The 26,041-nt window shown below is 41.0% G+C and overlaps 1 protein-coding gene across 1 annotated transcript in view; it reads left to right on the top strand.

The window, feature by feature from the left end:
* Window positions 1-26,041, top strand: part of ARHGAP32 (Rho GTPase activating protein 32) — a 186,292-nt gene that overhangs the window by 102,214 nt on the left and 58,037 nt on the right. The window contains exons 6-10 of the mRNA XM_010581387.1: window positions 5,243-5,380; window positions 7,519-7,611; window positions 9,280-9,402; window positions 11,601-11,678; window positions 20,601-20,682. Coding sequence (XP_010579689.1) covers window positions 5,243-5,380; window positions 7,519-7,611; window positions 9,280-9,402; window positions 11,601-11,678; window positions 20,601-20,682 — 514 coding nt within the window. The remainder of the gene's footprint in view (window positions 1-5,242; window positions 5,381-7,518; window positions 7,612-9,279; window positions 9,403-11,600; window positions 11,679-20,600; window positions 20,683-26,041) is intronic.

The raw sequence follows: 26,041 nt of genomic DNA, 5'->3' as shown, positions 1-26,041 counted from the left end.
TATGGCACCAGCTAAAAACACTTCCTGGGTAAGCTCTATGTGATGGATTTTATCAGTCTTGTTTTCTGTTTTGACTAAATTTCTAAGCCATTTTCCAGTGTGACTTGAAATGAAAAAAGGGCTGAAGGGTCATGCTGGAATAACATACAGAACCCAAGACCCAGACAGCTCTAAAAGTCACCCACATGGCAGAGTTAAACTCTACTGGTGGATGCTGGCATTTTTCCAGCTATTTAATACGTGGTGTTTTCTTACTGTAGGGTCAAACCGAAGTGACTTTTGCCATATACTTTCATCTCATTTTCTGGTCTCGATCTCCATGTTGGACTGGTAAGGTTCATGAGAGCATCCATGTGATTTCTCTCAGGAAATAAGCATTTGAACCAGGAAAGAAAGGTCTTTCCCTGTCTTAAAATAAATAAATCTTAGGTGCTACAGAGAAAACATACTCGGACCGTGGGACAGGAAAGTCGTGCGTGCTGGAACTCGGTAGCACCCTGTCTGGCTTGAAGAGGCACTGATGGACAAAAAGGAGTCCTCTCTGCACAGATGTAGACAGATTCAGCTGGAAACATAGTCTTTTACTTTTTCTTACATAGTGGGGAGAGGAGATCTGTAAATCTTTATTACAAAATTTCAGCATATCAGTTTTGTAAAGGGACCATATCACAAATATCGACAACAGACCAACTTCTTTTGTGTTAGCTGGATGCCTCCGAGTAAGCCATTGATTGTTCAGTACACAACAGGGGAAAAATTGCTTCTTGCCAGGTCCCGAGTGAAAACAGTTAAGTCCACATAAAAATATTCCTGTATGGAACTGGCCTGGAGCTTATGGGAGCCCCTCTTAGAAATGAGTAACGTTTTTGTACTGGTCAGTTGAAGGGATTAAGAGATGGTGGAGCAAAGGTGGGGTTTTTTTTTACCTATGGGAATGAAAATGCAAAGGATGTTTTAAAATACCCTCCTCTTAAATTTGCTTTTCCCAGTCCGACAGTAACCAAGCAGTACTGCAAAAAGTAATGTCTTCTAGTAATGAAACAAACCATCAGTGAGCTGCAATCGTCATACTGTGTGTTGGGCTTGGAAAGAAAGGGAACGGGCAGTGATACCGCTGCTCACTTGAAGTATCACTAAATCAGCTGTGCTTGAGGGAGTACGTAAACTCCTGGCTATGGCTGCATGTCGTCCTCCTGAGGCCATTTGACCAGCAAAGCTAAAAATATTGCTCGTGGAGCTGGGGTTCTGAATCCTTGTCCCTCTGAATCTTGTCTCCTGCGATGCGAAGCCTGGGTAGCTTTTTATGATCTGCGATCTCAGTATAATGGTTTTACTAATGGAAGGTTCAAGTCTCTGGCTCAGTGGAAATTAAATCATCAGTTCAGTAATCTCTAATAATTTTTTTTAGCGTGACATTTCTTCTTGCTTTCATAATCGGAAAAAAATAAGCAGCACTGTGCAGCGTGCTGAAATCTCACCAGGCTTTCATCATACACTTAATCCTACACAGCATGCAAGAGTAAGGGAGAACACATCAAATGGTAATAAGAGTAGGAATGAACCCAGATTTTCCATTTTGTGAGAAATTCATAATTGTCATGATGCTTTTTGTTGTGAACATTTCCGTAAAATGAAATTCCAAAAAATACTTTGATTTTGTTCAAGAGGGATTTTTTTTTTAAGTCAGTGGTCAATTTTTCCTTTTAAAGATCGTGAAACTATTTTATGGCATTATTGAAATCTTCATTTGAGACTTGATTTTTTTTTTTTTTTTTTAATGAAATTTGTCATACCCAGGTTTGTAATTGAAGGTCTGAATCCAGGAAATCACTTGACTATGTGCTTAACTTCACCTCTGTTCTTATGTCCCATTGAAATGAATGCGATTTAAGCACGTGCTTCTCTAAATCAGGACCATCGGTAATTAAAGAATGGAAAAGTAATTACTGAACTGGAAAATTAGAGGGTGATCAAAAATTTATTTGAGCAACAATTTATAGAAATAATTAAAAATGTGAAGAGGGCATTTTTGCCTTATGGATATTATGTGCCCAAAGCATCAGTAATGTTTAGCTTTGCTATAAAACACAGTTGACAACATGAGACCAACTTAACAGTCACTTACTTGTTTCTACTGTTTTGTTAACTCTCTAAATTAAAAAAAGAACCCTTTTGCAAAACCCTTCTGGCACTTGAGAATTTGCAGGAAATGGGAGCAAGATGTACACTTTTTATATTGATGTAGTGAAACGTTGTAGTATTTTTGATATTGATGGAGGTCACTGTTGTTTCTGCTGCTTTGGCTATGCAACTCTGGAAGTCTAGTTGAGGGAATTTAGGCTTTCCTTTCTTGTGATTTGTCCTGGAGATCTGAGGGGAACCGCTAAATGTTGTCCAGTTCCTTCCTAGATTGCTGCGATGGTTCCTTCCTGTAAAGTTAATTGCACCCCTTGTAAATATGGCTGTCTTACTTTTGCTTAAAAATTTGTCAGTCAGGCTCCTAGTCTGCAAAAACTTTGCTTCATACAACTTTTAGAACAACCTGAAGCCTGTATGCTTTTTTAATTTAGTTAATTGCAGACTTAAAACTGCAGGGTTTTAGGAAATGCTCACATTTAGGGTGTTGGAATAACTTTCTGCTGGGTGGAAATCCGTCTCATCGCTCCCGAAACTGCGTTCTGTGCTAACGCATCATAGGCGCAGCCATTCTGAACGCGACTGAAGGATGGGCAGTGCCGTCCCCACAAGTCTCCTGCCATCCTTTTTTGCACAAGAGCCTGACACCCAGGGCTGTGATTGCAGGCGCTGGGCTGACTTCACCCAGGAATGGCGAAAGCGGTTCTGGCACGTGCGCAAACCCCTCTTATGGAGGAGGTTGCTGCTGCTTCTGCGGGGAAAGCTCGGCTGGTTGCTTAGCAGCTGCCGAACAGCTGCAGTTTGAAGGTACGGGAGCGGTGGTTCGGGGGTACCTTTCTGCACCGCGCTCAGTCCGTGCCGGCTCGGGGCTTGCTCCGCGAGTCGTCGGGCAGCGACATCGTGTATCTCTCTCCCGGAGAGATGGTGGGGCAAGAAACACCACTGCTGCTGCGAGGTAAGCTGTCCCTGCTCGTTAATCAGCTTCCTTGCTAGCTATTAGGAGGCTCGTTGCTGTCATCGTGTAGAATGGGATTCTTCAGAAGCAAGGAGAGTGCTGTCTGGATAGCCCGTTCTCTCCACAGCTGATCCTGCACCCCCTGTCGCATGGACCAGTAGTTTGCTGACCCCAACTATTCCTGTCTTGTAAATTTAACTCTTACTGTCCTAATTCATGATAAAAAGAGACTGGGAATCTACAGTCCAACATTTAAAATTAAAATATCGTGGAATTAATGTCAGATTTACGATCACTTGACAAATGGGTTTTTTAGTTGTGTGGGCCACGTACGAGATTGTATTGAAATGTCCTGTTAAGTGCAGCGGGCAGAAGCAAATAAAGGATTGAAGCGATTTCTCAGCCTGTTGTTTCTTACATTGGTGACTAAACCTTGCTCAGCTGAAGGTCAATACTAGCAACTTATCAAGAGAGCAAGAACCACTTAATTGCAAAAGATGGAGAAATGGGAAAGGCTGTCATCTTTTTGAAGATAATTAGACTTGCACTCCTGTTCTTGTTTTTCTCCTTTAGACGAAAAGTAAAATGACATAACTTACAGAAATTACAAAGCATTTATGTCCTCTGTAGGTACCCTCTTTGTAGGCTTGTGAAATATGGGTGATTTCTTGTGATACGAAAGCAGAGTTTATGGGCACAGTACACAGTCTGGAGTTGTCCTAAATAAATTTGACAGAAAATGGCTAGTACGCTGGATTGTAGGTTTTACATTTATGATTGCCTTGCAGGCTTTGCATATTAATACAAAAGTGATGCTTATAACTTTCCTGATAAACAAATGAATATGGCGTGGTTGAGAAGTTGGAGTAAGCCATGCTTTTTTCGTATCCCAAGCAAAGAGGGCATCAGGTGTAGTTCTGACAGCCACCTACAGCCCATCTGGGATCACGCTTTGCAGCTACTTTCCCCAGTGACGTGTCCCCTCTTATACCATGCATTTCTCTGCTTTTGGTACTGGTTGCCAGGCATCCCTTTGTTGCTTTTAATCCTTGGCCCTGCCTTTGAGTGGCCGTGTAACCTGGAGCGATCTAATTCCTTCCTCTGACATCTTTTGAGTCCTTGCACTGCTATGCTATAGGAGCACCTGGACTTGTACAGCATGGCCAACATCTGTTGCGAGCTTTGTTGGTTTTCTCATCCTTTCCCAAGGGAGAGGCAACTGCGTGTGGAGTGTGTAATGCTGATAGAGATTTTTTTTCTTTTTAAATATGGCCGTACGGTTGATTTTAGGAAAGAAAGACTGAAAAAGCACTTTGCACTTGAAATAGAAGGTGGGGAAGCTTTGTGGAGGTCCGTGGTCACTGAGTGAGTGTCTACATCTGTAAAACAGGAATAGTCCCGTTTTAGGGGCTGCACGGGTGTATTGAGAAGATTAATGACTGTTCATAAAGTGCTTTGACCTGTAAACTGCTGCATTATTACAACATTTTTTATTGATCATAATAGGCCATGAAGCATTTAGAAGTAGTCATTAAAAGCCTCACAAAGCAAATTATGCTGTGCTGCCATGGTCCCTTCCTTGTCCCCTGAAGCAGTATGTATCTTGTCAATATTTTAATTGGGGAAATGACATGCATTCAGGAGTAAATCTTCAGCTAGTGTTACTCATCATAGGCTGTTTTTTTAATTCAGCTGAAGATTTGCCTGGGGCGTCTGACAAAAATTTTGCAAGCTTCGATTCTGCCTTCAGATCCCTGGATGTATATTCTTCTATCTGTGTAGAATCTAATTTCATGCTATTTATACAACCATTTTGTAATTTACATCTGTGCAAAGACACCTCGTGTGTGAAAATGCTACAAAATCCTTGTAAGACAGGTGGAAGTTAAAAGCTTTGGAGAGGTCTCATAATGCTGGGCCACATCTAAACCCATGGTTAAATAATTAAAAGAGGAACACTAACAGCTGGTTTGGGCTTGTATGGCTGTCTACAAATTAAAACATGAAAACACTACTAAGGCACTTTCATAATTTTCAAATGTTTTGAGAAGAAAGATGGCCAGATCTGTCTGCTACTTCTGCACAAACTTTCGTTTTCTTCCAAATTGGTGAGGAGCTTATAAAAGTGTGATTCTTTTTCTGTTTATGCAGGGGAGGAGCTGGATCGTGAAGCGGAGTTATGAAGATTTCAGAGTACTCGATAAACATCTTCACCTATGTATTTATGACCGGCGCTTCTCCCAGCTCTCTGAGCTACCCCGCTCCGATGCCCTGAAGGACAGTCCAGAGGTAAATTATCAGCTCTGTAAACATTTAAAGCACAGTCACCAGCAAGGGATTGGAAGATATTTTCAAGTATGTACAAAGTAGTTTTAATGTGGCCTGGGTTAGATTTGGAAATTGATTCCTAGTAATAAGATCAGTATGTGTTTTCTACCCTTATTTTCAGTGATCTAAAGGGAAATGCCTGCAAGTTCATATGAATTAATGTGCTGCTAAGTGTGGAACGGTTACTGAGAGTGTCAGGAAAGAAGCTGTCCTGTTAGTACCTTAGATAAGAATTTTGTTGTGTCTTTGGAAACTTTTTCAATGACGTGGATATTTCCTGACTTAATGTTAGCAACTTAACATTCCTAGGAAATCATGCTGTTCTAGGGCTGCAGCACTGCAAGTGTAATACCATTTGGAATGCTAGGCTTATATTTATAAACTGAAAATTACCGAATCTGTTTTTTAAGAGCATTTGCATTAGTGCATTATTTAAAGGGTCTTTAAAAAGCTTGAAGAATGGGGGTGTTTCCTAAATGAACAGGGGGTATTTTTCATTTCCTGACTTACTGTCTTCGCCTGGAATACGGTGAGCTGGAATTCCTTCGGCTTCTTGTCTGTTGATAATTTAGAGATTTATTCATGTCCAAAATAATCTTCTGGAAAGTAGCAGGTCCATCTTGACTGCATCATTTCAGAAGATGTGGAGAGGAAGGCAATGTAATGCATGGCCACAGAGGTTATCTGAGCCAGTAGAGCATAACAAAACTGTTTGGCCTCGGTCTGTCTGTGGGAAGAGCGTGTATCACGGTGGCAGACAGTGCCCATTGCTTCATTTCACAGGTCACTTACCTCTGGGACCTGTAGTTGTATGTTTGCCCCCTACCATCAAGCACGAGCACGGAAAAATTCTGACATGCTCTGTTGGAAGGCTGATGTTGCCTGCTCACGGGATGTGTAGCCGAAAAGGGAAATGAGGAAATTGAGGCCATTCCAAGCATTCAAAGAAGAATCCATCCGGGATCTATAGATCAGAATCTGTGTTCTTGCAGTGCTGAGCGGGTGAGGATTGATTGCTTTAGAACAACACGCAATGGCCGAAATCAGTACCCCACTGAAGTCTGCAGGGCTTTTGCCATTCAATATATAGGAAGTTGATAATCCAGTCTCATTGCTTATCAGAGAAACTGATTTATTAGTTGCTTTGGCTTAATGCAGACTATTTCTGAAGAGAATTTAAAGCTTCTAGACTCTTAAATTCAGCAGAAGCAGCACTATTCAGGATAATGAATTCCTGGGTTTATATTTTTAAGTTATATTTTAGGCATTCCTATGTCTTACATCTTTATTTGTACAACTGATTTAATATGTACTTTATAGCATGAGCCTGAAAATCTGCATTATGTCTGTAAGCACAGAAGATGTAAAGATGTTGAACAGCTCTATTGCTCTGTGAAATGTAATTCTGCAGCTGTGTGGTGTCTCATACTATATTTTTTTATTTTGAATTGACCACATTTGAACAGATGGTTGAGGAGAACAATGTTTTAAACAGTCCTACAAACTCTGGGCTACAATACTGCTTTACGACACAGTCGCTGTGAAGCTTTGGAAAGACCTCACTAGCTTCTCTTTAATAAAAGCAAGTTTACTGTTACAGAAGGGACATTGCTAAGTTTATTTTTTAAACCCTCTTCTCTTTCGCCAAGGGGTCTGAGTTGCCACATTCTTAAGGGTTTGCAAGTGGGTGGAAATGGCAGCCAGTGTTTTGTTTTGCTAAATGGTTCTCAGATGTGTTTGATGGCCATAATACAAATGAGTTTTTTGTATGTGAAATTCATGATGAGAGGAAGGCTTTAGACTTAAGGTATCTTGACAAGGGAAATTACGAAAATCTACATATCTTATAAAAATAACGTTATTACTTTCAGAGGGAGCTGCTTCTTTATGCTTTTGTGTGTGTGTGTGTGTAATCACTGTAACACTGTACGCAGTTTGCTGTCCTTCTCCAAATGACAGATTTCCTTGCAAAAGGGAATATATTTCTAAACGCTTGCCTGTGCCAACGGATAATTTATGGTCTCTCCAAGTCTGAATAAGTCTCTCCAAACTATGGTGTATTAACAGACAAACTGTATGTCCGTTTCTTTCTGTTCCAGCTTGTCACCCAGATGCTGATGGCTTACCTGTCACGTCTCTCAGCCATCGCAGGCAACAAGATAAACTGTGGGCCTGCTCTCACATGGATGGAGGTACAGTATGAAGCTCAGGTTGTTCTTTTTTTCCTGACCTTAGCAGCAGAGCAAGCCACAAATGTGCTCTCTTGCCTTTCCAGAAAGAGGTATAATCCTTCCAGACCTATTGGTGTCACTGAAATGCTATCCTAAGAGCTTTATTCCCCTGTTAGCAGCATATAGGTGGCCACAAAAGGTATAGAACAAACAGGATCAGATCCAATGTTAAGAATATAGAAGCTTTTTCCCCCTCTTGCTTGGATTTTGCCACCCAAAGACGTGTCATTCTGCTGATATTCACAAATAAAAGGAGGTGGCAGTTCTAGTGAAGCAGCGCTTGGGTCAGTGGACCGCCTGGGAAAGTCCAGTTCATGGCCAAAGTCTCTTGAGTAACAGGCTGCAGAAAGCACACGCATTCTTAGGCTCCTTTTTGGCAAGGCAATGCTGCAACTGTGGCAAGTTTCTAAAACTATTGGAGCTGTTTCAGTTATGGTGTTTGCCTGCCCTCTTTTTTTTCTTTAATTTTTTCTTGCGATAGCTACAGAAACAATAAGTGTTATCTGCTCCTGTTTGCCATCACTGTTGGTTAAACTGCTCAACAGAGCCTACGTTGTGCTTGCAGTGGCACTGTTTGTATATTGTGAATTGCAGCTGCAGCTTTGGTTTCTCTGTTAATGGTCTTCTACCATCTTAAACAATAGACCTTATTGGGCAACGCGTGCAGGAAAGAATGGGGCTAAGTGATCAAGGCCACCTGTCTGTGTCAGCGGTGCTGTTGCTGATTAGTCTGGGTAGAGATACGTGTGTCTTTCCATTGCCTGATGATATTGCTGCACACCAGGAATAGAAACTACTATTATTAGACTGTTCATTTTTAAATGGTTGTGATAAGGATTGAGTGCGTTTTCCTGCAATTTTCCCCGCTGATATCCTCCTCACCCTGAAATGCTTTGGGATGAGAAAAATCTTGGAAACCTTCTCAGCACGAAGGGAGGAAGGAAGTTACAGAGAAAAATGAAACTGTAGAATTGACAGCAACACAGTGGACCTAGAGATTACAGCAAACCTATTGCACATGCAATACAGAAGAACCTTTCCAATTGACTGAGACTCTACAAAATTTTACGCGAGCACAAAAATCTAGGAATTTTGAAAGTAGGCTGATGATTGCAGCAAGGGGTGGGAGCCATGTTTTCTTAAAAAAAAGAAATAAAAGGGCGGGAGAAAATTGAAAGTGACACTAGTTTTTGGTTTGACAGCATTTCCTCCTTACCTCAGTGCCTCTTCTTGAGCATTAATTCCATCTTGTAGGGAATTTTTGTAGTCGCTTTTGTATTGCCATTTTAAGTACTTCAGGAAAACAATACGATTTGGTGTTAAAGGGAGGTGTAAACATTCGCTGTCACGTTACTGTTTGTGCGCAAAGATGCACAAATACAGCATTTTTCCTCATTAGTTGGATGGGGACTTACGGCCTTCTGAAATACTCTTTAAGAATTGTTCTTGCGCTTCCTTTCTGTGTGTGCTGTGCCCTCCACTGTCTCTCCGTGCTGCTCTCCTCGGGGGGCCCCCAAGCTGTGCTGTCTCTGTGAATCAGCTTGAGGTCTCTGCCATGTATGAGCACCAATAAAATGCCTCCTCACTTGTCCTCAGCTGCCTCACAGTCTCCTGTGCTCTTTATTTCAGATTGATAACAAGGGGAATCACCTGCTGGTCCATGAGGAATCATCCATTAACGTTCCTGCTATTGCTGCTGCCCACGTTATTAAGAGATATATTGCTCAAGCAGCAGACGAACTGTCCTTTGAGGTAAATAATTAAAGGAGCTTACATTCCTTGTTGTCATATACAGAAGAGTGTAACATGTGTGACTCTGTGTGTGTGCGCGCGCATCAGGAATATATTCAGACACTTTCAGAATATTTTGTGAGGTGAAGCTTAGAAGATTCAGTTAAATATTCAATTTGCAATGGGTTGGATACAGGGAGGAGTTCAGTCATCTTTAAAATATAGCTTTAGTTGGCATTAGTATCTTCTGATTAAACAGATACTGCCAAGTACTCCAGCCTGGTCTCTGAGCAGCAGCAGACCCTGCATAGTTCATACTGTAGAGTGTATCAAAGTATGTTGTATCTGTTCAGGAAGACTGTCCACATATGCGTGTATGTGGACACATGCCAATTTAATTATTCATTGGCCAGTTTACACAACCTGTGTTCCTGTTAGCAAGTCTGTGTCTAAAACCATTTTTAAGAGCTTCTGCTCCCATGAAAAGTAAAGAACCAGGCTGTCAAAGAGTTTGGCTCTTAAAGGGCAGGTGACAATCTAAAACTGTTCTGAAAATTTTACGTGATGCAGAGTAGGAGCTGCTGTGGAGCAAAGATCTGGAAGATCAGACACTGGAAGTCTTTGGGTATCTGGTTCTTGTCTATTCTACCCAGAGAGCGGCATTTTATGCTCTGATTGTTTATGTGCAGCGGTACTATCAATGGAATATTCACAGCGTTCTACAAAAAAATGTAAAGGAAAACAGTTAGTGCCCGAAGGATTTTTTGTGATCACATTTTTAGCATGCAGCGCAGGATGTAAAAATAATAGTGATAGTCTAGTGCTGCCAGGGCTTTGTTCATATTCAAAATCGAGGCAATTATTAGTGTACACCAAAGAACCGCAATAATCAGAAAGACATGTGGGTATGTCATCGTCCAAGTTAAAATGCGTGCAGTACGGGATACAAGCTGTTTGTCAGTGTCTCAGTATCAATAAAAGCACTAAGATGCCACTCCCTGCTTGTAAATCTTACAGCTCTGCGCCAGCCGGCTAACTTGGCCTTGCAACTGTCAGGCAGTCCAACAAGTTGTTACGAGGCGTAGTATACGAGCGGGGAAACCAAGGCACTTGTGGCTTTCCAAGTTAATGCAGTGAGAAACCTTGGCAGAACAGAAGTAGAATATGATCAGTTGTTCTACAATGCTGCGCTCTGACCCAAACTATCTCTTTATGTTTAGGCTATTGTTAATTTCTTATAGGCAATTGCAAAAGCAGCTGACTGGCATTTGCTCCCCAATACTGAAGAAAATACCTGGCTTCTCTGCTCATTGTGGTGACAGCAGTTTCCTTAATGGAAATCTGCTTTGCTCTTGATTTGCTGTTCCCTTGAGGAAATCACTTCACTTCCCTGTGTCTCAGTTATCCCTATCTGAAAAATGGGGTTGTGTTATCTTCTTTGTAAAGCACTTTGAGGTCCATCAATGTAAAACATCTGGTCATTACTGTTAACAATTTTTGCTATGCTTAGCTGCAGTATTTATTTAGGTTCTGCCCCTTCTGCTCTGGCCTATCTCATTTTCTATTATAGAGGCCACACAGATCTTAATTAGCAAGCCAGATTTAGTATTGATTATACTGATTTCCTTTTGAACTATTGCAGTATTACATTTTTTATGGAAATGAGCAAAGCTTCAGAAAACCTCTTTGGTCTCTTTGGTCATTTTCCTTCCTGTTGCTGTAACACCACACCACCTTTCATCTGTTCATTTTTTAATTAAGAAAGGCATCTCTTGGTCAGTTTGTGAGCTACAAAGGGAGCTCTTAACTTTTTGCTGTGAAAGGAAACAAGACGACATATGTCAATGCCTACGTACACGTATATAGGGCATGTAGTAAAAATTAGCTCAGCTACTTGAGAAGATTTTCCAAAGTGTTTTACATCATCACTGCTTACTTATGCCTGCAGTTTAATCAGAACACTTCTGTACCCTTTGGCAGAGAGCCTGCTGCTTTTGAGAATTGTTTCCTTATAAACAGCTGTATCCTGTATGTTGTATAATGCCGTAACTCTTCTACCTCACAGTTTGCTTTTACACAGGCAGATGTCTCAAGATTGGCACTGGTGCAGTTGCTCACAAGTTCTGTTTTTTTGCAGTATTGACAAACGCAGTTATTTGACTTGCGCTTTCCTCCTAGGCACATTGCAAGCCGTGACTGATGTTGCCGATCTTTTGCAGGTGGGAGACATAGTGTCTGTTATTGATATGCCACCAAAGGAGCTGACCACATGGTGGAGAGGCAAACATGGATTTCAGGTAGGCACAAGCATCAGACATGACAGTGCAACTTAAATAAAGGCAGGAAACTCGGCAGTGTGTTTATCGAACTGCTGTGCCTGCACAGGATTACTCATGGATACGCGCAGAGTATCCCTGCGTTGGTGTAAGAGGACTCCCCCTTTCTCTCTGGACTTGGGCTACAGCAGACATGTGGTCTTCATAGGAGGTTATCTCCCTGCCTAACTCTGCGAGTTAGGGATAGCCATGACCCTTTGATCGACAGCTGGCCTGATGTTAATGGAAGCTTATGTTGCACCCCCTTCAAGGCAGCTGACACTGTTATTCAAATTATCATCCCATTCCTTCCACTATCTGAAACTAGATCAGGCAGAACATGGAGGATTCAGAGAAAGCCAGTTGATAAGACACTGCCACTGACTTGGACAAGCCACCCAACTAACCTCTGCTTTCATGCCTGCATTTATTGTGTCGTGTTACTATTACTGGTCTCTGTAAATGTTATAGCAGAGAGAGTTAGACTGAATTTTCAAAAGATCCTAAACATACATGGGAATTAGGTACCAAAACTTTTGCGTTGAAATGGCACTTCTCTTCCAAAAGAGTTTTTATTAGCTAGCTTGGATTTTCTCATTAGGAAATTGAAGGGGGGGGGAAGTCTCTATTTACAAAACAAACCCCAAAAGCTACTGGAGGTTGGGGTAACTGACTTTCTACCTCCTCACACTGTAGTGTCTCACATTTCAGTTCCTTTCTAGTAGGAGGGATTTTCATACTGCAGTTGCTGTCTGTGAGTAGGTGGAATTATGAGTTTGCTCTGGAGAGAGTCAGAATTGACCAGACATATGTATATTTTGGCCCGAAAGTCTTCTCAAAGTTCCCTGACAGACCTTCCTGTGCCAGATCCAGATTGTGGTTCTGCTGTCATTAATACCAGGGTTGTGTGCAATTGGATCTGCAAACGCTACAAATCCCATCTGAATGGAGTGTTAGTTACACGATTACATTTCTGTCTGATTAGCCAGAGCATGTGAGATACAGCTTTTGTTGGCTTTATATCAGATGTGGGAATTCAGATAGTATCTCATTTGTAAAATCAGAGCAGCGTGGACATTTGATACCTGCTCCGAAATCAAATTTGTTTCTAGAGTTAACACATCGATATTTCTTGAACAAACTTGACTGTTGTTCTTCTAGTTTTGAACTGTGTTATGTCTTTGCAGGACTTTTGTTCTGATCGTAGAAGCCCTAACGCTGTATTTGCTGTACTATCAAAAATTAATGAAATGCTTTGGTACTGCTTGGCGTGATCAGACTATACCGCATTTAACTTCCAAGTGAATCAATAAAACAAAACTACTTTGTGATCGGTGCATGAGTGCAGACACTTTGCACAAAGCTGATCGATTACAAGTGTGTGGTATCCCCACGCAGGACGTAGATTCCATTATTCCGTGCAAGCTCCCTGCTTGCCATCGGGCTGGCTGAAATGGTGACCAGATATGAAGAGCGTCACTGGTGATTAAAGACCCAAGAAGCAAGGGAGCTCTTCTGCAGTTTGTCACTGCCTTCTGTCTCAGATCAGAGCAACCCTATTGTGATCTCCCAGCATAAAGATATGTTGATGAGCAAACCGCTTGAAAAGGGGTTTGTCTGTATCTGTGCACAGTCAGTCTACTGACACAACAGATCTGAACAGCTGCAGGCATAGAGCACCATATTTTTGCTTAACAGAAAATTAGGGGTGGAATAATCTTGCGTCTTAAATGGTAAGCAAGAGTCTTTCACAATGTGAATCAGATCATGGCTACTGAACCACACTATTGGAAATGTGGCAGCCATAATATATGTTTCAGTAGCTCTCGGGATGCGTTTGCACAAATGCAGAAAATGAAGTTAGCGTGTTTTACGAAGTTACTGCCTTTCAGCTGAGATGGGGTAACAGGCCATCTGTATGCTTTCTGCTCCTGCTGACTGCAGAGTAAAGCTAGTTAGTTCAGAGGTGGTTTTCAACAGCTGTACCTCAGTTGACAGGCAGTAATTTCATAAGCTATGCTAACTCAGTTATTACTGCGTAAACATATCTCTTCACACAACCATGGATCTGATTTGCAGAGAGGTGCATTTTTCCTGTGAATTGACAGTTTTTGTCATTTCTTTGAAATGTACTTATCAGAGCTTTTCATTTCCATGAGACACCATCAGCTACCAAGAGATGCAAACTCTAGCGTTGTACAAAGAGGGAGAGGGGTTTTTAACCCGTGTTTCAAGTTTAAGGCCCATAAGCTCTGAGTGTACAGAAAAAGTACATTTCCCGATGTAATGGAGTTTTTTGACCATACTAACTGCTGCAGTGAGAAGAGAATTCAGAGAAAGGAAATTTATCTCTGGTGTTGATACACAGGACCTAGAGATGTGTTACAGTTCAGTACGCAAGTGGACTTGATGAATACTTTAAAAGAGTGTATAGGTGAAGAATGTTGTTATAGTAACATGTATAAGGACTGATGAAGCTGTGCAGCCTTTAAAGAGTTTAAGCGTTGTTATAGGCAAACGATTCTGTTCCCGTTTAGGAACAACAGCCATTGTAAATGTGATAGCAATCTGTTGATCCAGTCATTTTAATTAATGAAATAGATCAACAAAGACTGTCTTGCCAGATAGTTGTGATTCTGAGAGCAGATAAAAGGAGGAGGTCCAAAGACCAAATGTTTGGACAGTTTGTTCATGTTACTTCTCAGGTTTTTGCTTTGTGCTAGGAAAGGAGCAAGGTTTTATCAAATGGAGCACACCTTACATTGTAAATCATGTCTTGATAGGAGGAGAGCAAGGTTTCGCCAAACGTGGGGAAAAAAATTACTTCTTGACCTAAAAGAACTTACCTGGTTTTGTGCATTTAAACCAGCTGTGACTCGTGTATGGCTGGGCAGAATTGAATTCATTCCTGCATGTCCCCCCATCTATTAGAATAAATAAAGGGTTTCTCTGTGTTGTACAAATGAACAAGAGGCAGGTCTACAGATGTCAACAGAAAAGCAAATCTGATAGGTTGCAAGCATGTTCAATTTGAACTGCAGCTTTGATTCAGCATGAAGTCAATTTATTCTTTGCCAGCCAGAGTTACCCTTCAGGAATGAATCTCCATTTTTGTTGTCCTTCAGATTTCCGTGTTACAGTTGCGAGTGCCTTTCTCCCGACACCTGATCTAACAACTGCATTGCAAGACACTTAATCCTATGCGGAACAAAACAACCCACTAGGCTTCTTATCATTTTCTCTGGTTAAAGTAAAATGATTTTTAAGACATTTTTCCTCAAGCCTTTTTCTTTTCAAATGCCCTTAGTGAGTCACTGCTTTGATTGAAAGATTGGTACCTAAATTACAGCCACCTCCACATAAACAGCCTTCCAGCCCTCTTTGTTCTCCTCTTCTTTTTCTTCATGCCTTGTCTTTTCAATCAGTAACTCTGTTTCAGACAGCTGAATCATTAGACACGGGCCCTTTTTTGATGCACAACTGCCTTTTGATGTTCTGAATAATTCTGTCTTTTGGGTGTAGTTCCATTAGTTGCACTGCTGCACAACAGCAAGCTGCACAGCTGCTACAGGTGACACAGAACAGTGCACAGGAGTGTGTGTAGCAGGAGGTGGACTGGACTTTAATCAGTCTGTGCTTACGTGAGCTTGAGCTGGTTGTGAAACTGCAGGCCCTTGCTTTCAAACCACGCTCCGTCCTGAACCTGAACACGGGCTTTAAGACTGAATGGATTTCCCAAACAGGGACGTGTTCTGTCTTGTATTGGTCAGGTTGAGAGCATTTTTTTTTTCTTGTGCATCATTTTCTAATAAGTAGCATGTATGTGATGTGAACATAGGGTACCTATTAGTAAAAACAGCCTGGGAAGGCAGAGCACATTTTTGCGGCTACTGTGGCACTTTGGAAACACCAGGTCTTAATTGAGAAGCCAAAGTTTGATTTCTGGTTCACGTGCATTGATTTGGGAACTCGGTGCAAGAGGCAGCCGTCTGGCTGGCGAATGATATCACCTGCAAAACAGACGATGTGCAAGAGCCCAGTGGACGCGTCACCAGTGGCGTCATTTCTCAGCCAGATGGCCACTTCCATTTGTAGAACAGTGCCAACTGCAGTAACAGATTGGGCAAAACGATGTCCGAAATGACTTGCCACGAGTTTCCTACTCTGCACACATCCACTCTGCCCTTCTTCTGTAGGCACGTAGCAAAAATTTGCACGGGCACAGGCACTCATACACGTGCGCTGGCATTTCCCTTGCCGTCCCCAGCCAGCGAGCACCGTAGGGGTGAATGCGTTTCTGGAGTTGAGCGGCAGAGATTTCTCGCACCTCGCTGTAGGAGCGTGTGACCTTTGGTAGTAATGTTCAGCATTCAGCCGCTCCGGCAGGTGGGAATGTTAAAGGGAGAGCCTTTGACCAGCCTCACCTAGTTTCCCAAAGTACAGCTGGCATACCAGTCAGGAATGGATAATTAACGTATATCATCCCACACAGACATCTTTTTTTTTTTTTTTGTGAATAAAAGAAATTAGAAGAGTTTTGTGGCCAAGATGTTCAGCGCTCTTTTACAAGGGCTCAGGATAAGAGGACTAACAATCCTGTTCCTCCTGTACCTGGTGCCTCTCTGAAATGGGTGAGTACCTTCTTAACGGGAACTGCACTGGTGTGCCAGCTGTACTTTGGGAAGCTAGGGTGAGGGTGCCCTGCTCTCTGCCCTAGCCACTACTATGTAGTTATTTGGCAAACAGCGTAGTGAAAATTCTGCTCATGAAAGCCAAACAAGCAATAAAAAGTTGATGTTAGGTTTTGCTAGCCTATTGTGATTTAAAACTAAAAGAGAAAAACGTTTGAATGAAATTTAACCCTGTGTCAAAACAAAAAAACAAATCAAAATGTCTTAGTGTTTCATTTGCCATTTATGCTGCTGCTGCTTTCTCATTTGTTTGAATTTCTCCTCGTACACTGAAAATTATTAGTTACTTTGACTTTTCCACTTAAAGCCTCATGTATCTTCCAGTTTTAGCAGATGCTGGCATAAAAATGAAAAAAAAAATATAGTAGCTGTTGCAGAAATGTTTGCATACAATGGTAGCCTGTGCTTTCTTCCTTTGGTTAAGGTGTGTAGTGATTTTTTTAACCTTTAGATGACCTTGTATTTATCTAAATATATACTACCCTTGCTATTAATTTTCGTACGTTGCCAAATCCCTTAATCCTGGCTCAAGCTCTAATAGTGCCTTGCTACATCTGTTGAGATTAACTCTTGGACTAAACTCATTTATTTATACAAAATCATGGAAAACTTTCCATGGGAGGAAAAGCAGCATCTTTTAAGTGGGTGGGAATGAGGCACAAGTTACAGGTTATGACCCTGAAGATGATCTCTTGGGGATCTTGCAAGAAAAGTTAGAATAAATATGTCAGAAAATGTAAGCCTTCAGAACTGTTACCAGTAAGTTAGCATCAGAGAGCTTGTCAACACTAGCACAAGTAAAAATTCTCTTTCCCTAAAAAAATCTATTATAATTATTGTTGTGAACTTGGCAAAAATAATACATTGAGAACAGGTATAGTATTTTACTTGTGAAAGGTTGCGAGGTACCTAGAAGCAGTGACTTAGCCATCTTGGGTCTTCTTTCATTTTTAAATTCATGTTTAGTATTGTATATTGCATCTAGAAACAGGAGAAACATTATGTTAACAATCAAAGGCAAACGAGCTTTTGATTACAGTCTGGGAGTTTGAGTTGCATTTAGATCCACCATTTTTCATTATGATTACTGGAAGGTTGGTGTCCAAGTACTTAGGTTTCTTTACACATCTTGGGCATAGCCGTTGTGGGCAATTAAAAAAAGTACTCGGAGCATTGAGAATGAAAGAAACTATCACTTCAGCTGTGGAGTCTCCCAAGTGTGTCGTTTGTGTGATGGGGCTGAAACTTTCACTGGATGCATACATTTTTCCTCACTTAAAAATTGTCTCTTGCGCAAGAAATGTCCAAGAGAGATTCTTAGCTATAGTAGAGTATTTAAAAACCATGCAATCTATTTTGTTTAAATGCCGGTACTTTTTGTGTACGTACCAGTCAGCCTGTTCCTCAACATCTCCTAGCACAGCAGCATCACTGAGCTAAGAGCTGCCTGACGAAGGGCCCCTGTACGCGATGCTAGTATTCATGCAGGTTTCCTCGCGCTAATTGGCATATTTTTATCTATAAACTGCACAAAAATCACCGCTACGTTATGTAACGCTGGGATATCATCTCCTCGCAAAATTGGCACACCCAGCAGAGTGAGTGGTTGGGTGAAGCCATACATTATCTTGGTTTTTGGATGGGTTCTTCAGTTCTGTGAGTCACTGAGAAGTGTAATGCACAGGCCAGGCTCAATTACAGGGAACCATAGATCAGAGAAGCAAGGTCTACTGATCCGTAGTGCTGCTGTTACAAGTTCTGTTCCTGTGCTGTCATAGTCTTAACAAAAAGCATATTCCAAGTCTTTAACATTAAGTAGGATGGATTACAGTTTGTCCTTTTACTTGGACAAAACGTTGCCTTGCTGGATTTTGAGGGTGTGGGAAAGTGAAGTTATCTGGAATTACTACTGACTGTGGCTTCCCTTCGGGAATTTGGAATAGTTTCAAAGTCTGGAGTGTTTACCTGGACACACCGTGCGTGACACTGCTACTAAATTGCTTGGAGGTTTATGGGTGGAAATCAACGTGGAGTAGGAAGGCGCTTTTTTTTTTTTGCTTTTTTTTTTTCCCCTTGGAGACAAAAGGGAATTGTGCAAGATGAATAAATAGAGCAGGGACTGTTTGCCAGACTCACAGTGCTGACGGCCTTGCGGCTCCAATGAATTTCATAGATGTGCTAACATGACTGGCAGCGGTCCTGGCCCAGTTTTTCTGTTTAGATGAGCTTGGGGCCCATCCACTGGCCCTTTGCCACGCATTGTTGCAGCACTTGACCAAACCGTGGCTGCGTGAAGCGACTTGATGCTTTCAGCTGTCCAAATCACATGCCTGCCATGGGACAGGATATCCTGCTCAGACGGGGCGTCTCGGGAGGGTGCTGGTGCTTGAATTACATGTCACAATACAGAACCTGTGTTGGGCGAGGAGGTAGGGTACGAGAGAGAAAAAGGTCTGGCAATACGGACGAAGGATAAAAGTTGCCGAAGGCTCTGGTCTGGCTTGACTTTCACCAGGGATGAGAGTAAGAAGGAAGACACTGTGAAGCGGAGAGAAGGTTGGGATGCTGAGAAGTGTAAAACTCCTATCTGGTCACATCTTAGCCTGAATCCTTAAACGGTGAAAGGGAAAGAATTTCACTTCTCCCCAGATACAGAGACCTTTGGGTGGCATGTGAATTTCTGCAGGCACATCCTATTCCACCAAAACATTTAGATCTCCCCGTGCTCTAGTCTTTAACCCTTAGTCTGGTTTAGACAGCCTCTCCAGCATTTCTGAGTTAGGGGATGCAGGGGGAAAATGCTGTGTTAAAGGTCAGTGCGGGAACGCTGCAAATTAGCATTTGAAAGTAAGCAGTCACAGGACCTTGCTGTGACTTGGGCACTCGGAGATGTCTTCATTGTCAGCGATGCTGGCAGCAGAGAAGCAGCTCCATTCAGTGGCTGTCAAAATTTTTTGCATAGCACTGCTATGTGGTAGTCCAGGGTGGGTCATTGCTTTTGAAGCATCTTCAAATATTTGCTGAGGAGAGTCTTGCCTCTGGGCTTTTGTTTCTGGAATATTCTTTCTGTTTCAGCTTGATTAGCAGATACACAGATAAACCGTAACGGTTAAACGGCTTGTGCAGTGTGTTTGTCGGCTATTCTCTCAAATCAGTTTTCAACAACAGATATGTGGCACTATTCTCCCTCATCCTTTGCTGACAGGGAAACTGAGGCACGACGGTTGCACTGGCTTGTCCATGTTCAGAAGCAGATACAAGAGTACACCCGCGGAGTTCTGGCTCTTTTTAGGGATTTTTTTGCTACATCATGCTGTTTCTTCTAAAATGACTTGTGTTTATTTCTAGTCAAATTACTGGGTTCTCACACATGTAGAACTCATTTTACTCTATGTATATTTTATTAAACCTGTACTCAGTTCTAAGACTGAATTGAATTAAATTTAACTAAAACCACATTGAACTTTTTTAGCAAGATCTTTAAACACACTTAATTTGAATGCTTCAGGAGTATCACTTATTACCCACGCTCATCAGATCAAGTGCATGCAGTAAAGCTAGGACACAGTAGAGAGCTTTGTGCCTTCAGAACATCTTCTCCTAACTTATCACTAGAGAACATGTGTTTTTTCTGTAACGGGACTATACAGACATGCAAATATATTGACCCATATTTGATTTCAGTTTTCTGAAGGAATAAAATGTTAAAGTGCTTGTGAATGTAGTATTTTGACAGTGAAAAAAGGTCAAGTGTTGGTGAGATTTGAGTACAGATAACTGGGATGCTAGGAGCTGAAATATCTTGCTCTCTTCATTAAATTTCATGTTACATACATGCAGCCAGGTGCAGGAAACCCAGCTAAAGTCTTTCTGTCTCTCTCTCTCTCTCTCTCTCTCTCAAGTTCCACTTGAGATTTAAGGGTGTGTAGCACACTTGCCCTCTCCCCTCTCTGTTGCAAGTTGAGTATCTCTGTCCTGTGTACCAAGCTTAGAAAACAGTATTTTACATAACTAATTATTTGGTTTGTAGAATTTTTGGCTGCATCGTTTTGAAAAATTATTTCTCTTATGCTGGTCATTTTATGTTGGGTAATGTTACGAAGCATTAAGCAAGCAGAGTTCTAGGAAAATGTTTAACAGTTGCTGGTTTAACAGTTCAGATCTTAAAAATACTACATTCAATATTCTGCCTCTCTTTTTGTTTTTACTACAGGTTGGATTTTTTCCTAGCGAGTGTGTTGAACTAATTAATGACAAAGTTCCTCAGTCCGTGACCAATTCCGTGCCAAAACCAGGTATGTATATTAAGTTTTATGATGCAGTGAAATAAAATGGACTTATCTTTTTGGTGTTCCATGTTTAGCGTCTCCTTTATACATACTGTGTTATACCCTGTGTGTTGATCATCCTTTACACATACCATGTTATCCTTTCTATGTGTTGATCATCCACACGTTACCTCTCTCTGAATAGTTGCCACTGTTGAATGTCTTTCGTCTGCGGTGTTCTGTAAGCTCATGGCAACGTCCATCTCCTGCGTGATTTGAAAGATTTTAAGCTTGTAAGAATTTTAAGATACCTTCGGCAATTTGTAACTAGTAATTCCATGCAACATCCCAGTTCTTGGTGTCCAGAGTGTTGTATGTTAGGTGTTTTTAATAGAGAGCGTACAGGTGACCCAAAAATGTTTATGCTAACTTAGATGGAATAGATTAGTGAGGTACTGGAAGCTTCTTTCTGTTTGAGAATTGATGGAGAAAGTCGGCTATAACAGAACTTGGAATTGTAATTGCTTCTGCTCTGGGTATATGACTCTAGCTACTTCCTACTGCCTTCTGGACAGTTTTGCATTGTATGAAATATAGGCAATTAATATCAAGCTTTGCTGAGGAAAGGAAAAATAAACAGAAAATGAGATCTTGGATCTGATTCTATTGTCATCCTGGTATACGCTGGAAGTGATTATAGTTAGATGTGCTGGCATAACTGAGATCCCTGCAGAATTTACTGGTGGTGAAGCTTTTGTTTAATTCTTCTGCCTTTTTAAAAAAAAAATCTCTATATTCATATATATAAAGATATATCTGTGTATCTTTTGTATCAAGAGAAGCAAGTTGAAATTGCTGATCTTTCTTAAAACATTAGGCAGCCAGCAAGTTGAGTTGGAAAGCTGGTTAACCAGTGTTATTTTCATCTATTTTCTCTATTTTAATGATGTTCCTTATCTTATAAGATTGCTGACTTGATACTTTAAAACAAATAGATGTGATTCAAAAGTTTGACTTTTACTAAAGGAAACGCATTTTATCAGATCCTGTGTTACAGCTTGGAACTTTTGGTTCAGTGGTGAAGAGTCATGACCACCCTAAGCTATCAGTGCACTGCATTAATCTGCGTGCTTCAAAGAGCTGACAGTTTAGGGAAATAGTTTTCTCAGCCATTGGTATCTCCAGCCTTTGTTATTCCTGGGAACATGCAAATGTATTTGCTCGAATCAGCGTCACAGAGATCACTAGGAATTCAAAGCGCTGCAGCAGGTGGTCATTCCATAAATCCGGTCTCTGCCTTTTTGTGGTTTGAAGTTGATCTCCAAATACTTTGATCGGTCACTTCTCTATACTGTATCAGGGAAAGCATGTAGACAAGGGCAACTTTAAATCTGAATACAGGCTAGGCTGATAGATACAATCATAAGCAAGTGTTTATTATTAAATATGGCTCGGGCAGTTAAATGTCATGAGCTGCTAGTGAGTAGTTTCTTGCTACGCTTTAATGAGAGATAATGAAGCCACATAGATTAATAGATTCTATTTGGCTTTAACAACACACTAGGGGGTGAATTTCCTCTTTCAGTCCTGGGAAATGTTATTTATGAAGTTGATACCAAAAGCCCGAGTCCTATTAAAAGTAATAAGTTGAAGGATATTGCCAAGTCATGAGGCTGTCCCTGTTGACCTTCCCTGGTAGTTGTTCTAGGCGTACAATTAAAGGCAAAAGACTGCTCTAGAAGAACACTAATGAGCTTTCAGATGTAAGGACTGCTAGAACAAATGCTGCAGCTGTTTCGATAATCCATCCCTGCCCCTCCTTTGCACACAGACTTTATGATACCATTTCTTTGTAGCATTCTGCTTTCTGTTTTTTCCACCTTGGGGAGAAACAGTACTTGTATGGCGGAGGCAGAAGTCTGAAAGACTCTTCCTCGGTTGCTACAGAAGTTGTGACTTGGCAGGAGCTAGAAGGAGTCAGGGAGGAGGTTCCTATAGTTAAGGCATGTAGAATGTGATGTTGGAGAACTCGAGGAACCTATCTGCCTGGAGGAAAAAATGATGTGTGAAATACAGAGGGGGTGAGAAGATGAAGGGGGAGGAAGGAGTTTCAGTTTCCTAGGCTCGGTTACCACACAGCTGCACAAGCGGAATGCCTTGTCAGCACAGTCCAGGACGGTGGCACAGGGGCAGAAAGGAGTCACTGGAGCACCCCGAGTGGCTTAGGTAGCGCTGCTGCAAAACGTGAAATCGGAGCTTTCCAAGGGGATCCTCCGGAGCTTCGCTCGGAATCCCATTGCTGGGATAATGCAGAAGAGCTTGCGTTTTCCTCACTCGTATTCCATGCCTTTAGTGTATTCTAATCGATGCCTTAAACATCTAGGGTATTTCTCATACACTTAAATATCCGCATCAATTAATTTTCTCGCTTCACCTGTATTTGAAACATCAGATTGGCTTTTCCCAAGGAATAGAGACTTTTCTAAAAGGAACCACTTGGAGCTTTTGTCCTCACTCGACATTAGCGGGGTATTTCATCTAGAATTAACGTGAAGTTTTAGATTTGGGCTTGATAAGACATGCTTATCAACATGCCAACTTTATTTTCTTTAATCAAAATACGATGTGTAGAGCATCTAGGACATTTTATATCTGCAGCATAAAGCTCTTTGCTATGAAGGAATTTACAAACATAGAACTCCTTGTGTTGTTTAATTGTCCATAGATTTGGATGGGTTAAGTAATCTAATGAAAAGCAGATGGAAAGCAGAGAACTTCCTGCCCTGCATTTTTATTATTATTTAGAATTAGAGGTTTTGATTCGCAGAAGTGATGGGGACAGCATTTTAACAGAACCATAAAATATTGCAATGCTTCGTAATGCAGTACAAATAATGACTGAGGTTCAAATGAAAATGAAACACAGGGAGAGGGAGAGGAGGGCTGGGTTTAACTGCAAACTCGGCTTTTACAAACAGTATTTTCTTTGACTGTGGAAGTACATGCTTAGACCAGTGATAATGCAGCCAGTGTCTGAGATAAATGAAAGAAAATGGACCTTGCAGGAAAACTGTCCATTTTTTTCAATTCTGAAAATTCAAAGTAATAAGAAAGAATACTGGTTTTCCCTTGAGTGGCCTCTGCAATATATTTGACAATGAAGTTTGGATTGTCAAAAGTATCATCTCCCAAAATACTGCTAGGGGTAGGTATGCTTGCAGAGATGTGTAGATAGATACGTCTGCATGCGTGCATGCACACACAAGCTATCACCTGAAAATTGAAGTCAGTTTCATTATTGCTTAACAAAATTGTTTCGTGTTTTCCTTTTTCAAACTTTGTACACATGAGAAAGTCATACAAGGAGAAGAAGGGGTGCTCAGGAAGTCTTGGAAGTTATCTGTTGAGTGCTGTTTTCCCTACAGTATTGGACTAAGCCTGTACCCCATTTTTTTTTCCATGTTCAGTGCTGTGAGGAAATGCTTTTTTTTCAGGTGGGATGCAGACTGATACCCTGACTGTTTCTATTTATGTAAAAAACACTGTAAAGATCCAGGAAGGTAGCGTGGGCTCACCAAATCCCAGTTTTCTTGAACACTTGCCTTTTTTCTAAGTTCCCCCTGTATTCTTACACAGATACAATACTCTAATGACAAATTCTTAGCCTAGATTATTACATTGAATTGATATCTAATATTTTGTAGCTAATACCATTTACTGACAATTTAGCTGAAATTCTGTACTACAATAAATGGAATCAGCTTGTATTTATAAAGATTTTTAAAGAGATACAGGATGAAAGGTTGCGTTGAATTTCAGATATTCGGAGAGCAGTGAATCTTTTAAATATTCATTGTGCTGCTTAGAAGAAAAAAAAGTGAATAGCTGTTTTGTTTTTTCCTTCTAAGTGAACATTTAGGAATTGCCTGTAGATTGTGGCTGTGTTTACTCTTCTCATTCACTTCTGTCCATCTCTGGTCTTTTCTGGGAACAGTGTGTATATGCGTGTATGTGTTCATGTTGTCCCCACTCACCATTTTGGCATAGTTCACAGTCCCAGGCAGCATGTCTCAGCTATCTGTTCCAGTCCGTTCTTTCTCATAATTCTGAATATTTGTAGTTTACCAATATTTAAAATCACATCTCACGCTTCACCTCATACGTGCAATTTGTTTAATGTCTTTTGCTAACAAGTAGCATCTTGCTGTGTACCAAAGCTTTACTGCACTGCGCCTCGGCATGATAATTTGTTTGAAGGTTTCTAAACATGGTTGCTGCTGGGCAGCATCTGGTTTCAGTGGGGAAACAAAGAATAAAGATGCAGTTTGCAGTGGGACAGTTAGAGCTTAAGTGAAGAAATGGGGGATAAGAAGGTAATGTATCCCTTTCTTTTTTCCAAAATAATGAGCATTTTTAAAACGTCATTCTCACCAGTTCCTCAGTCTCGCTAAGGACAAAAGATTGAATAACCCCAGCAGCTCTGCCCAACTATATGGAGGATTGTTCAAATTCCTGTCTCATCCATTCATTTAACTTAGATTGAACAGGTAGATATACTCTTACGATATGCAAGGAAGGACACATTAAAGGGTACTTGTTAGTATTAGAAGCTGTTGTAAATGAAGAAATTTTTTTTAAACATACGTAACAGATTAATCTGGGTCAAGACGTCAAATACAAATAATCCACTGAACTTCAGGAGGTTTGAAATTTGGGTCTGGATCAGGCAACAGACTCTGTTCTGACCTCCTGAAGACTCTGGTAGAGCATTGAATGAACTAATTTTAACTGCAAAAATGCAAACTGAGTTACATTCATTGTGTTAGAGCTATTGCAATCATAACAGACTCTTAGGAGGTCATGCCTGGTTTGAAACAGGCTAGCTGCTAATCCCTGGACAAAAAAGATTGTGTGTTTTAGTTGGGTTTTTTAACTAAAAATAAAAATCAGGAAGATTAAGGTGCAAATAGAACTTATATTCTGCAGATGCCTGGGTTGAACAGCCATTTGACACCGATGAGTGCATAATGTCTTAATTAGTGTTTTTATAAAGAAAATATGGAAAGATAAAATGTATGTAATTAGTACCAGTCTCCTTAATCTTATATAAACAAACCAGTTGTTGGGCGTTCAAGATGCAACTGTCTCATTAAAGCTAAATTAAATGAAAATTTTATTGAGACACGGCAGGTATCCATTTCCAGCATGGAAGCAGTCAGGGAATAAACATACTACCATGCTCAGGGCCACCAAATACAGTTCTTGATGCAGAAGACAGACAATTTGCTTATAGTATGGACAGACCCAAGGACCAATCCTTCAAGAAATCACGTTCTCTCAGCTCCTGTGGAGCTCAGGCAGAGCCATAAGTGGACAAAGATGTCAG

The sequence above is a fragment of the Haliaeetus leucocephalus genome, unplaced genomic scaffold, assembly GCF_000737465.1.
Source record: "Haliaeetus leucocephalus isolate CR32 unplaced genomic scaffold, Haliaeetus_leucocephalus-4.0 Scaffold773, whole genome shotgun sequence".
Lineage (NCBI taxonomy): Eukaryota > Metazoa > Chordata > Aves > Accipitriformes > Accipitridae > Haliaeetus > Haliaeetus leucocephalus.
Note: the sequence above shows the minus strand (reverse complement) of the source record. Positions and strands in the feature narration are given on the sequence as shown.